We start from the raw sequence: 13,441 nt of genomic DNA, 5'->3' as shown, positions 1-13,441 counted from the left end.
AATCTTTGCATACATCTCAGAAAGTAAGTAGTGTTGCCGAGACTCTGAGACAACTTGTTTTCGAGATTATATCTGACATAATGATTATATTTCATTTCTTGGGCACACATCTCTTGACTATCAGATTGAGGCTCACATCCTCACTGGCCTTGGTCTACATACATGTCGTATGTAGTATACATTCGCTGAACAAAGCTACAAAACTTTGAGAAGCAACTGTGTCCCTTAATTCGTTCCAGTATTCATTCATGCCCACACTTGTTTCAGTTGCAAAATTTAATTATTTTGTACTACATATGTTTATAAAAATTTGCTCAAATAGCGTTATCAGTTACTCCTTGAGTCATGATTGTCTAGGCAAAGAGCACATTTTAAGGTCATGTTATTGAAGTCACATACCTTTATGTATTGAGCTGAGTTAGGACAAAGATTAAGAGGCATATACCCGTCAAACACTAAAATCAAAATTCTCATTCTGCCTCTATATTGGACATGCAACAGCTTGTTGCAGTCATGTCTATAGTTACTACAAAGATGTCGTTTCTTGTGTCTTCACAACCACTGACCCAATAAGACACAGGTGTAAGTACCCTAGCGCTCTATACTGTAGATCATCATTCCTTAAGAACAAATACAATCTGCCTTCACCTCACAGTGCAAAGTACACAGATAATGATATAAAGCTTGTAGTATAATATCGGACCGAACATATCGTTTACACCCGAAAACTGGAACACTTATAAGATTTTGGAACTTTTGCAACTTTTTCCCATGTTTGGTTATTACCTGTGTGTGCACTTGATCTTACATTTATAGGACAATGAGTAATAGACACATATGTTTGCCACAAAGTACAGTGGTGCTTTATTTTCTCCAGATGAGTGCACGGTACAGTACAGTGGGAGCAGCTCCAGACTGCGCCTCTGCAGTGTGGCGCTCCCTAAGCAACAGCGACTACTTGCTGTGTGCAGCTCTGCGGGCGGCGCCTGACCTGGCATGGAGTCTGCTTCCAGCTCTGGACGCAATGTGTCGGCTGCCTGCACGTGCATGTTTCATGTGGCCGGCCCTGGCGTGAGCACCTGCTCAACAATAAACGAAGAAGATGATGTTCTTGTGGCACCTGCGTACCCTCCTGTCTCATCAGAAAATGTTAGTCGGCTGAACAGCAACTTCTGTCTTCAGTTGACACAGATAAAAACCTTAAATTTGATAAGTATGTAACACATAGAAGAATTGGATCACACACAACTTGTTTTTCTAACTGATTTCCTTTGGAGTAATTGCTGCTTCAAATATCAAGAGCACTGCTCTAAGCTATAACTTTCCGTTGTAGCATATCCAGCTGTACACAGTGTAGCTTTAAGTGGATATTTTACACTATAGTGATCTGATATATACAGGGTGATTTTCATTAATGTTTAAAAACTCTCAGTGGTGTATATGACTATGAGACAAGAAATTTAATACAAGATTCATGGAGCCCCAAACGTCAGCAAATATCCACAATGTGGTTGACGAATGATGAACATGTTACATGACCAGTTCATGTATCTCCCCACACGTTCAGTGGTAGTGGTCAGTACTAAACACTGCTGTGCTAGCGTAGTACTTTTTCCTAATGGTAAATAGATTCATTAAGTCTTGTAGTGCCACTACCATGAGCTCTACCGTATCACATTGGATAATGCAAGAATAAACGCGGAATAACCATGTGGAGCAATGTGTAGAAGTGCCACTACAGTGTGGGTGGGATAGACTGATCTAGCCGCTGCACTTGCACTAAGGTATGTATCCCTTGGTACCATCACATGTTCAACATTTGTCATCCACTTGGTTGGTGGATTTCCTGAAATTTGCTACCATATGTGTCTCATGTCAAATTACTTATCTCAGAGTCATCTACGTCACTTTTGGTTTCATAAACAGTAATATGAATCGCCCTGTATCTTTATAATTTGGATGAATCACAAGCAGGTATAAGCTATGTACCTGTGATAACTTCAACTCCATCACTGCTAAACATACCTCCTTGTAGAGGTCGGAAGTATGCACACATCTTAAGCTGTAAGACTTGTGGCATTTTTATGATAAAATCTAATTTCTGTGACTTGCTCTTGAGATGACTCCTGAGACATGTTAAAGCGCTCAAAAAAATCAGGCAAGAAGACAGCTTGCAATCTCCCTGATGGGCACTATGAATTTTCGAAACATATGATTAACGTTTAACCATATTTCAGTGAATTTTCAACTATTTTCCTAAATTTGTGTGTTGGCACATACGTATTGTCCTACTAGAAAGAGTATTTACAGTAATTTTCTTTCTGATCTAAAAGAAGGATTAAATGACCAGTAACTAAATGGTTAGCTCAGAAAGTATAGTATGTGTTGCTCAAAAGACATCATGTTCTTCCAAATTAGAAAACTCTTAGATTGATTTCTGATTACTTGCAATTCTACATCCTAATTCTAAAACTACTTTCTGCTTTATGAGGCTTGTTTCATTAAGGTGTTGCATTCAGGTACACTGTGATAATTTTTTAATGTTGTATGTATTAAAAATACTTACATATCACAACAAAAATTACAATCCGGCTTAAAGATTGTAGTTAATCAGCAGGATCAGAAACACATTCCTTATACTCTTCCTTAAAAGAATGACATTACAAAATGTCGAAGAAGCAGTTTTTGTCTTATACGTTTGTCTATAACAGCGACAGTACATTAGTGGTTCTCTAGTAATCATTACCCTTGTAATCAAGTAACTGGTCTGCTGATTGTATCTTGTGCAAACTATTCTTGTAGGTTCATAACGTAACACAAATACCAACAGAAAAAAACACATAAAGTGCAGCGAGTAATGGTAGCGTCTTTGTTAGTTCTTTCATAATGTTGCACTTACTGGATGCCAACATACTATCACTGGTTCTCATGAGAGAAGTAAGAGACTTTAGGAGTTGGTTTTACATCTTACTGTTAATATCGTATCCTGTTCAGCAAGTGTCATTTGTGTATAATTTTATAACAAAAACTTTGTAAAACCCCTCATACAAGATTTATTGAAATGTGTTATTTGAACATTATTTTCTTAAGCCATTTGAGTATTAGCTATCTTCAACATACAATAAGTAATTCTCCTTTTGGGGTCGATGTAAATCAATTGGGCCTTAAGCAGGATCCGTATTTAGCAAATATAACTGTTTTAACGAGCCACACAACCACAGTGAAAGAACACTGAGGTTGAATGTAGCAGTATATTTAATGTATTCAGTAATGGTATAAAAATAAAAACAAAGGTCCTTGAACCACCTGTCTCGTCTAGAGACGAATACCTTCAGCTTTTAAAGTGTCAGAATAATGTACATTATCAACTAGGGACTTAAACCTACAAGAAAGTACACATAGACTCGCAGTCGACACCATAACCTGATGCAGCGAATGCTACGCCGTGCATTCTGCCCGCCTCAGCTGCTGTTTACCTTTGGCTGCCCGCCTGCTCTCTCCACTCAGACCCTCCTCATCACCGCTGTCGTCGGCGTCGGCGTCTGCTGAGCCGTCGGCGTCGTCGTCATCAGCGTCTCTGTTCTCGGCTGCTTCATCCACCGCTTCATCTTCATCGTCTGCAACAGCGAACGGCGTGCAGTACGCCACGAGTAACACTCCAGCGATCAGCAGGACAAGGGACGCCTTCATGGCTGCAGTGTCTTCTACTACGTTGGATGCCTCAATACAAGTGCCATTAGTGAGCACACCGACCTCTTCTTATACGGCGTGTCGGACTCTTATCTCCCAAATTGTGGCACGCAAGGACAGCTACTTAGTGTGTACTTCAAAAGCGCGATTGGCCATATCGTCGTCATAACTTACTGCCACAAATATCTTGGGGGACTTGGTATGAAACCTTGATGCTGAAGGTTATACGAGACGGAGGAAAATTGTAAGCAATTGTAAGCAACTTGAACGATGGATTTCTCTCCTTCGTATGGGAAGTGCATACAACAGCACTGACTTAGAATAACGACTAATTTAAAAATGCGTAGGACTTTCATCTACTGTTAATCTGTTCATTGTTCTCGTTGCCTTACGCAACAATTGTCCTTACTTAGCTAAAACTGTAGAATGTTTTCCCATCATCCTCCGATATCTTATGTTGAAAATCGGCAACTCTTTGTACCAATAACTAACAGTAATCTTTGAATTTGTTAATCATGAAGCATAAGTTTGTCTTATGCAACCTATGCAGTTGTTAAGAGTTTCCCTAAATTCTCTTTACCGTAGATCATTACAGGTAGGTAGACTGTGAACCCCAACATCGACGTTTGGTGCCATGCAACTACATTCCACATTAGTGATTTTCTTTCAGTTCTTTCATCGTTTCTCCCATTCAGACAAAAATAGCAACAGTGAGAACCATTAGGCAGTTATCACTTCCACATCTGCATCTACATCCATACTCCGCAAGCCACCTGACGGTGTGTGGCGGAGGGTTCGTTGAGTACCTCTATTGGTTTCTCCTTCTATTCCAGTCTCGTATTGTTCGTGGAAGAAAAGATTGTCGGTATGCCTCCGTGTGTGCTCTAATCTCTGTGATTTTATCCTCATGGTCTCTTCACGAAATATACGTAGGAGGGAGCAATATACTGCCTGACTCCTCAGTGAAGGTATGTCGTCGAAACTTCAACAAAAGCCCGTACCGAGCTACTGAGCGTCTCTCTTGCAGAGTCTTCCACTGGAGTTTATCCAGTAACGCTTTCCTTTGACGAAGTCCGCTGCTCTCCGTTGGATCTTCTCTGTCTCTTCTATCAACCCTATCTGGTATGGATCCCACACTGGTGAGCAGTATTCAAGCAGTGGGAGAACAAGTTTCTGTAACCTGCTTCCTTTGTTTTCGGACTGCATTTCCTAAGGATTCTTCCAATGAATCTCAGTCTGGCATATGCTTTACCGACTATTAACTTTACATGGTCACTCCAGTTTAAATCACTCTTAATGCCTACACCTAGATAATTTATGGAAGTAACTGCTTCCAGTTGTAGCTAAATGATAAAGGATCCTTCTTTCTGTGTATTTGCAGCACATTGCACTTGTCTACATTTAGATTCAGTTGCCATTCCCTGCACCATGCGTCAATTCGTTGCAGATCCTCCTGGATTTCAGTACAATTTTCCATTGTTACAACCTCTCGATATACTACAGCATCATCCGCAAAAAGCCTCAGTGAAATTACAATGTTGTCCACAAGGTCATTTATATATATTCTGAATAGCAACGGTCCTACGACACTCCCCTTCGACACACCTGAATCACTCTTACTTCTGAAGACTCCTCTCCATTGAGAATGACATGCGGTGTTCTGTTATCTAGGAACTCTTCAATTCAATCACACAACTGGTCTGATAGTCCATATTCTCTTACTTTGTTCATTAAACGACTGTGAGGAACTGTATCAAACGCCTTGCGGAAGTCAAGAAACACGGCATCTACCTCGGAACCTGTGTCTATGGCCCTCTGAGTCTCGTGGGCGAATAGCGCGGGGGCTTGAATTTCACACGATCGTGTTTTCCGAAATCCATGCTGATTCCTACAGAGTAGATAGTGTCCAGAAAAGTCATACTCGAAGATAATACGTGTTCCAAAACTCTACAACTGATCGACGTTAGAGATATAGGTCTATAGTAGTGTACATCTGTTCGACGTCCCTTCTTGAAAACGGAACGCTACGCTCTTCCAGAGACCTACGGTACACCGCTGCAAGAAGGGGCAAGTTCCTTCGCGTACTCTATGTAAAATCGAACTGGTATCCCATCAGGTTCAGAAGCCTTTCCTCTTTTGAGTGATTTTATTTGTTTTTCTATCCCTCTGTCATCTATTTCGATATCTACCATTTTGTCATCTGTGCTACAATCTACAGAGGGAACTACAGTGCAGTCTTCCTTTGTGAAACAGCTTTGGAAAAAGACATTTACTATTTCGGTCTTTAGTCTGTCATCCTCTGTTTCAGTACCATTTTGGTCACAGAGTGTCTGGACATTTTGTTTTGATCCACCTACCGTTTTGACATAAGACCAAAATTTCGTAATCTTCCATTTTTCCTTAGTCACGCTTTTTGTGTATGGACTGACCCAAATTCGATGGGGTACACCACGTCTCTCCAGTCCGATGTTTATCAAACTTTGAGCCGTTGTTCATCACATAGTGAGTATTAATAATTAAACTTTCTTTCCATCCTGAACTGATACCCATCTTCAACATCGTTATGACGCGTGATCCCTACACGGGGACTGATGACCATAGATGTTAAGTCCCATAGTGCTCAGAGCCAGCCGTGATCCCTACAGACACTGCTACATTCTTATATACGTTGTGGCTCGGAAGCAAACTGACTCCAAAGGCATTCTTCACGAACGAATGACAGCAATGAAGCAAGTTGCGTAAAAGATAACTTCTTATTATCTTCTGAATTTAACAGGGGTAACCTCTTTTTTAAAAGTAAATAGTTCTGTATGAAATACACAGGTCAACCAACACACAACAGCACAGTTTAGTTAAAGGAGGCATATAGCTGCTAAATTGAAATAGAGCCTTATAAAACAAGCTGTTTACATCCCTTAACGATCATTCAAGTGGGAAAACTTTCAACAGGATAGAATACCGGAAAATTGTAACGAAAAGTGAACTCGGAAATCAAACGTTCTTCACAGATACAAACTGTATCCTGCAATTCGAAAAAGTAACTGTAGTCATCAGTTAGCGTTACGACTAACTATACAAAGTTAACATATACCACGCCCCCAAACTACCAACGGAAAAGTATTGCTAACCGGATCTCACCAGATAAACGCCCATTTCTCGACTGCGTGCTCACCGTCTGTGAGCGGAGGTCAGTAGCGTACTCGCCCCTTTTGTCACGTGCAGACCGCGAGCATGCCAGCATGACCATCGTTCATGGAGGCAGGAGGGAGAGTGTCTAAAACTGTAGTTCTAATTTCCCTCTGAGGTTGTGGAGAAGTTCCACGTCATCCAGCAATGGCGGTAATGATCCCGAGCGCTGTATAATCTCTAGACAAGTTTTGCCGCTATCGCGACCACCTCTCCAATGAAATTACAAGATTTCGGCAGATCATCAGCAAGAGTAAATCTTTTTGCCAATTTTGTAGGGAAGTTGAGCATGAGCAAAAGTCAACTGCCATGCAATTCACGTTCCATAACACCCACTGAGACAGTCTTACGATTCCCACAGAAAACTTCCAACCACCATTTGCTATTAGTGAAGGAGACATTCCCCTATGTAGGCATCGCACCTTAGCAAGAGGGCTTTCTCCCATTATGTAAACGTGCCGGCCTTTAGTCGGACGAACCAAGGTGCTTGGTGGATGCATTGGCCCCGAAGACCACTTAAAGTTACACATTTATGGCCGTGGCCATGGTGAAATAATTGCGCCCAATGCGTGATTTAGAGAGCTATTAGAGCGCTGTGCCGAATAAACGGAAAAATACAACTTCTCACTTTCTGAAATGAACAGGTTTTTCAATTCCTAAAGTGACCATAGCCAATATGTGGAATTACATGTGTATTATGGCGTTGTATACACAATTTTGTGTAACGAACTATCTTTCTGGACGATCCTGTCAATGCTTCAATGCTGCATTATATTTTGTGATCTTGTGGAGTAAACTCAAATATTTAGTGGAAATTGGTGACCAGTTCTGATAATTACCTAATTTTCAAGAATAGTAGAATCTTATTCCTAATAGGTGCCTGACAAATCAGATTAACATACCAGTCCTTTTTTCACATTCATAGCACCTTTATTCAGATTAACATACCATTATTTAGTAACATCTGTGATGCAATAGTAACCAAATAAATGACCTTAAAAGTATAGTTAATGATGTTGGATCCATAACCATGCTGTTTCTCTGTTAAAGTATATGTGAACATGTCATACATTGTGCTATCACATAGCTTGATAAATTAAGACAATAACTAGGCAAGAATTCCAGCTGAGAACTATTAAGCGAATATTACTATGACTTGGGCTGGTGACATACTTTGATACTCCATAGGTCAATTGTTAAACAATGTGATGATCTGTAACTACCCTGTATACACATGGCACTGCTGAACATTGAAGGGCTTTCATTATAACTCTAGATAAGTGACGTATTAAACATAGTACTAGAGTAATGGTTACATTTACTGATGTTAAGCACTTATAATGACTATTAAACCATGTATCAGGTCTTTGCATATATAAAAAGGATTTACTTTCAGTGTTGGCTAAACTGAGGTGTGTCAGCCTGTGTTTCTACTAACATTGTATAGTAACCATAAAATGCAGATGGCAAGTGAACTATTAGTGTTGTAATATAATGGATATATTTTGAGTGATCTGTTATTAAAATGTTGATGTTGTAATATGATGGATCCCCCTTGAGTTTGTTGTTATGTATGATCTTAACGTCAGTGGGGTGTATTTCTTCCAGATATATCTTTGATTTTGACCTATTCTGTTGGATCCATGCGTCTCTCACACAGTTAACGGCTATAAGGATAGATGGACTAATAGCACAGTTGGAACAGTGTACATCCAGTATCTGATATTACAATTACGCAGATGTGGATCAAAGATGCGTCTTTATGTTCTTTGTTACAGTGCTATAATCTGTAATGTATTTACTGTTGTCTCACATAACAGCTGTGTGCTTTCATGTTACACACTTTGTTATATGTGATTCTGTTTTTCTTTGGTGCTGTAGACCTGATGATGGTCTGATCCTAGACCAAAATCGATTGTCTGTTATAAAATATATCGTTAAGACTGGGTATTGCATAATGCAGTTCTTAACATTCATTACACTTGTATAGCTCCACATCCATAAAACGTTTCCTGTGTTGCCGAGTAAAGGAAAATTTGTGGTCAAGATGTACCAAAGAACCAAATTAAAGTTATTTACGTGTGTAAAACCAAAGGGATTTGTAAGGAAGTGTGTTTCGTTGAAAGCGATTCCAGCTTTTTCTACATGAATATCAAGGTTAGGAGTGATGTGTGTGAGCCCATCAAGATATATTGTAAAGAGAAATGGCTTAAGGTTGAATTAAAAGCAATACATAGATATGGAAACCATCCTCTATAGAATGGAGAATTTAGAAGGATGTGTTGGTACATAAATATGTATTGATGTTGTACATAAATTTATTGACAATGAATAGCAAGTAATCAAAGACAGGCATGGTAAGAAAATTAACATACTGGTTGACTTACATAATACTCTGGACACATTTATTGACCCTAGTCCTACGTTTTATGACTGCATTGTGTACTTGTCGAGTATGAATATGCTTAGCAAATGCTTAAAATTTAATGTTGCACCTGGACTTAATGAGAAAAATACATAAGAAATGGTAGTTCATTCTAATCTGACAATTGGCTGAATGACAGATTCAAGAATTGAGCTAAAAATAGGATAGTATGTAAAATAGCTAGATCATGAAAGACCAAGGAAAGGCAAAGGTTTTCCAAAAGTGACCTAGGAATTATTGGTACAGACAATAACCAATTAAATGTAGTACAGACATTAAATTTCAAAGCACACAGAGGCAGTTCACTTGTTATCATTACTAAAGTGCATATATAACTAAAATACTTTCTAGAAGATGATCAGATATTTAAGATTACTAAAGCTCCCACTGGTAAATACAGAGACGAAATTAAGGGGAAGGTAATAACTCCTATTCCATTTTTACTGGCATTCAAAAGAAAATGTGTATACCTATGAACTCAAGTGCTAATAAACTTAGAGTTTACTACTGAAAACTACAGATTCCAAAATAGTCACATGTTAAAAAATACAACAGAACTGATGCAGTTCAGCTTAGAGGTTACAACCACAGCAGCTAAATTCATACCGTTAGAGCTTAGCAATCCATATGCAAATGGACCAGTTGAAGAAATAATTTACGTCATCAAAAATAATCGACTGACATACAAGAAAATGAGTAACTAGCAAATTGTATTGGCATGTGATCAATTCAGGCTAGTTTTGTCTCAAAAGTATTTTGTATTCAGTTTGACCTTCGGCAGATAGCGAAATGGGTTAGGCATTAGTAATCGCCCAGCAGGGACACTAGCAAACATTTTCATGGATGTTTTAGAAAATTAATTTTTACAGTTAACAACTATAAAAGCTGCCTTGATGACATGCTCATACCTTTCAGTTGCAGTACAACATAGATTGAACACCTACACAGTAACGTAAATGAGCTACTTCCTAATATTAACTGTGTTATGAAGTTAGAAGAAAATAATTCTATAAGCTATCTTCTTTTTGAAGATATCCAAACTTAATGAATGGCATACTTACAACATATTTAGAAAACTAACAACCACAGATGCCATATACACGTGTCTTCATTTCATCCCATATGTTTTTAAGTGTGCACTTTTCATGCCATGATGACATGTTCAGTTGATTACCCGTATCTTTAGAAAGTATAGACAGTGAGAATAATATTTTACATTATGTAGTTGTTGACAATGGGTCTGACTATGTCAGGAGAAAAGGTTTACGAGACACAGATTTGATTAAAGGAGAAGTACAGACAACAAGTGATAAGGCTACAGAAAATAAGAAATAAAGGTAACCCTAGGTTTGTAATGATGCCATATTTAGGCAAAGATCCCTGATAGAATAAAACAGGTTTCTGAAGTGGAACTGCTAAAGTGGTTTTTCAAATAAATAATGAGGTACGAAGATGTATATGATAAATTAGAGGTGTCAAAATTGATCTGTGGTCTATATGATGAAGAATATGTAGACAAACAAGAAGGAAGCTTACGATATGATTCAAAGAACGCTGTAATCCCAGTCATAAAGCTGCTTTGAGTGACTACTTTAAAACACATGAACTTACAATAGGGCACACTGAAGAAAACATGAAAAACCTTGTAAAAACTGAAAAAAGGTGTTGTTATAGAAGTAGAGATATATATTAATCAGAAGACCCCCTACAAAGAAGTGAAAGACCTTAAGAACACAAAGTCCTTTGGTAACCTTTCCAATGTTTTTGACATTATGCACAAGTAATTCCGCATATTGTCTGTGGTCAAGTTAGGAATTGAAACAACTGTTCATTTCGGCCTGTGAGAAGCTGTATGTTTCCATGTATTCTGCACGGCAGCCTAATAAAGAGAAATGGCAGATGGACCCAATCGTTTAACCATTGCCACCGCCATAAATGTGTAACTTTAAGTGGTCTTCAGGGTCAGTGCATCCACCACGCTCGCTGGTTCCTCCGACTCGAGGCTGGCATATGATGGGAGATAATACACTGGGCTGTTAGAATGCGCTCTTACCAAGGTGCGATGATTACTTGAGGGAATGTCTCCTTCAGTTAAAAGGGTGGTGGTTGGAAGTTTTCTGTGGGAATCGCTAGAATCTGGTCTCAGTGGGTGTTATGGAAATTGACCTGCTAGACAATTACCTTCTTTTCATGCCCCATTCCCCTACAAAATAAGCAAAAAGTTTCACTCTTGCTTGTGCTCTGCAGAAATCTTGAAATTTCATTGGAGAGGTGGTCGCTATAGCGGCAAAAAGTATCTAGAGATTGTACAGCGCTCGCAATCATTACTGTCGATGCTGGATGTCTTGGAACTTCTCCAAAACCTGAGAGAGAAGTTAGAGCTGCAGTTTTAGACACTCTGCCTCATGCCTCCATGAACGACGGTCTTGCTGTCATCCGCACGGGCTGCACATGATAAAAGGGACCAGTACACTACGGATCTCCGGCCACAGCCAGCGCGCACGGAATTGAGTGATGGGCGTTTATCTGCTGAGATTCGGGTAGCAATGCTTTCTCGTGGAGTAGTTTGCGGGGCGTGGTATATGTTAACTTTGTAGAGTTAGTCGTAACGGTAATTGACTACTGCAGTTAGTTTTTCGAATTGCAGGATACCTTTTGCATCTGTGAAGAATGTTTGATTTCCGAGATCACTTTTCGTTACAACTTTCCGGTATTCTATCTTGTTGAAAGTTTTCTCACTTGAATGCTCGTTAATGGATATAAACAGCTTATTTTATAAGGCTGTATTTTCATTTAACAGAAAGACGCCACCTTTAACTCACCTGTGCTGTTGTGAAGTGGTTGACCAATGTATTTCATACATAACTATTTACATTTAAAGATGAGGTTACCCCTGTTCAATTCAGAAGTTAATAAGTAGTTATCCTTTACGCAACTTGTTTACTGTCTTTTATAAGGAAACTTGCATGATTGCATAGGGAGCTTCATTTCATTTTCTGATCACAGATACTTTAATTTTACATTCTCAGCATATGCACACTAAGGCCAGAACCACCCCACCTCACACTTCCTAAACGTGAAGTTGATTTATAAGCAGCCAAGAAAGATTCAGGCTACATGGAATGGCATTTATAGCATATTACTCAATGACAAACTAGGTCTGATTGTTAATATCGATTTGCATCACACACTGCCTGTAACTGCCGAGCTATGTAATACATTCCAGTACTAAATTAGTAAACTAACAAAGTAGAAGGTTAAGACGGAAAAGATTAAAATCTTACTTTATTTTATGAGGAAAATGAGGAATTCTAGACGTACAGTCGGAATATACGAATTGTTCTTTCAGCTAAATGTCTAAGATGAGCAATCAGTTATTTTTAGAATGAGCATACGAGCCTTATGTCTCACTTTTAAAAAGGCGTCAAGACGAGTATATAAAAGAGACGAAAGACTAGTCGAATATACGTAGCGAGAAGTCTCACTGCCATTTGTGGCGGTTAGATTGCCAGCAACGTGTCCATAGACACCCTACTGAAAGCTCATAAGAAGCAGTTCTGCTGTTATACCCTTGATAACTGGGTTGCCAATTGCAATATGCTAATCAAACACTGCAGTTAATGGCACAGATGTCTTTAGGAACGAACAGATTTACGAATGACCTTCTGATCTGTCACACACAGAGCATGTCTGGCAAGACGAAAGCTTCGAGACCGACACAGCCAGGATTTCATTCAAGAGATTCGTGAAAAATGCGTTTGGTGTCTGGTTGCTTCCGAGCCACAGCGTATAAAATAAAGTCTCAGTGTCTGTATGGATCACACGTCTTACTGATGTTGATAATGAGCATTAGTTCAGCATGGAAACAAAGTTTAATAATGAATACCCAATATGTGATGAACGACGCCTCAAAGTCAGATAAACATCGGAGTGGAGACACGTGATGTATCCCATCCTATTTGGGTCAGTTCATATACCAATAGCGTGATTAATAAAGAAAGAAAAATGGAAGACTATGACGCAAGTGATAACCGGCTAATGGTTCTCACTGTTGCTATTTTTGTGTGCATGGGAGAAACGATGAAAGAAATAAAAGAAAATCACTAATGTGGAAGGTAGCTGCTTGGCACCAAACGTCGA

General features: G+C 39.1%; 1 protein-coding gene across 3 annotated transcripts in view; it reads right to left on the bottom strand.

Annotated features, from left to right (window-relative positions):
- Positions 1-840: 840 nt before the first annotated feature.
- Positions 841-13,441, bottom strand: part of LOC126198455 (uncharacterized) — a 41,286-nt gene continuing 28,685 nt past the window's right edge. The window contains exons 1-2 of one of the 3 annotated variants that reach the window (XM_049934789.1): positions 3,477-3,721; positions 841-1,079 (exon numbers count right to left, since the gene is read on the bottom strand). In XM_049934789.1, coding sequence (XP_049790746.1) covers positions 955-1,079; positions 3,477-3,690 — 339 coding nt within the window. In that variant the 5' untranslated portion in view covers positions 3,691-3,721 and the 3' untranslated portion in view covers positions 841-954. Of the gene's footprint in view, positions 1,080-3,476; positions 3,722-13,441 lie in introns of those variants that run through there. The other 2 variants (XM_049934792.1, XM_049934791.1) reach the window with 2 other exon arrangements.

The sequence above is a fragment of the Schistocerca nitens genome, chromosome 8, assembly GCF_023898315.1.
Source record: "Schistocerca nitens isolate TAMUIC-IGC-003100 chromosome 8, iqSchNite1.1, whole genome shotgun sequence".
In the NCBI taxonomy this organism is placed as follows: Eukaryota; Metazoa; Arthropoda; class Insecta; order Orthoptera; family Acrididae; genus Schistocerca; species Schistocerca nitens.
The sequence above is the reverse complement of the archived record's forward strand: the minus strand, read 5'-3'. Positions and strand labels throughout refer to the sequence as shown.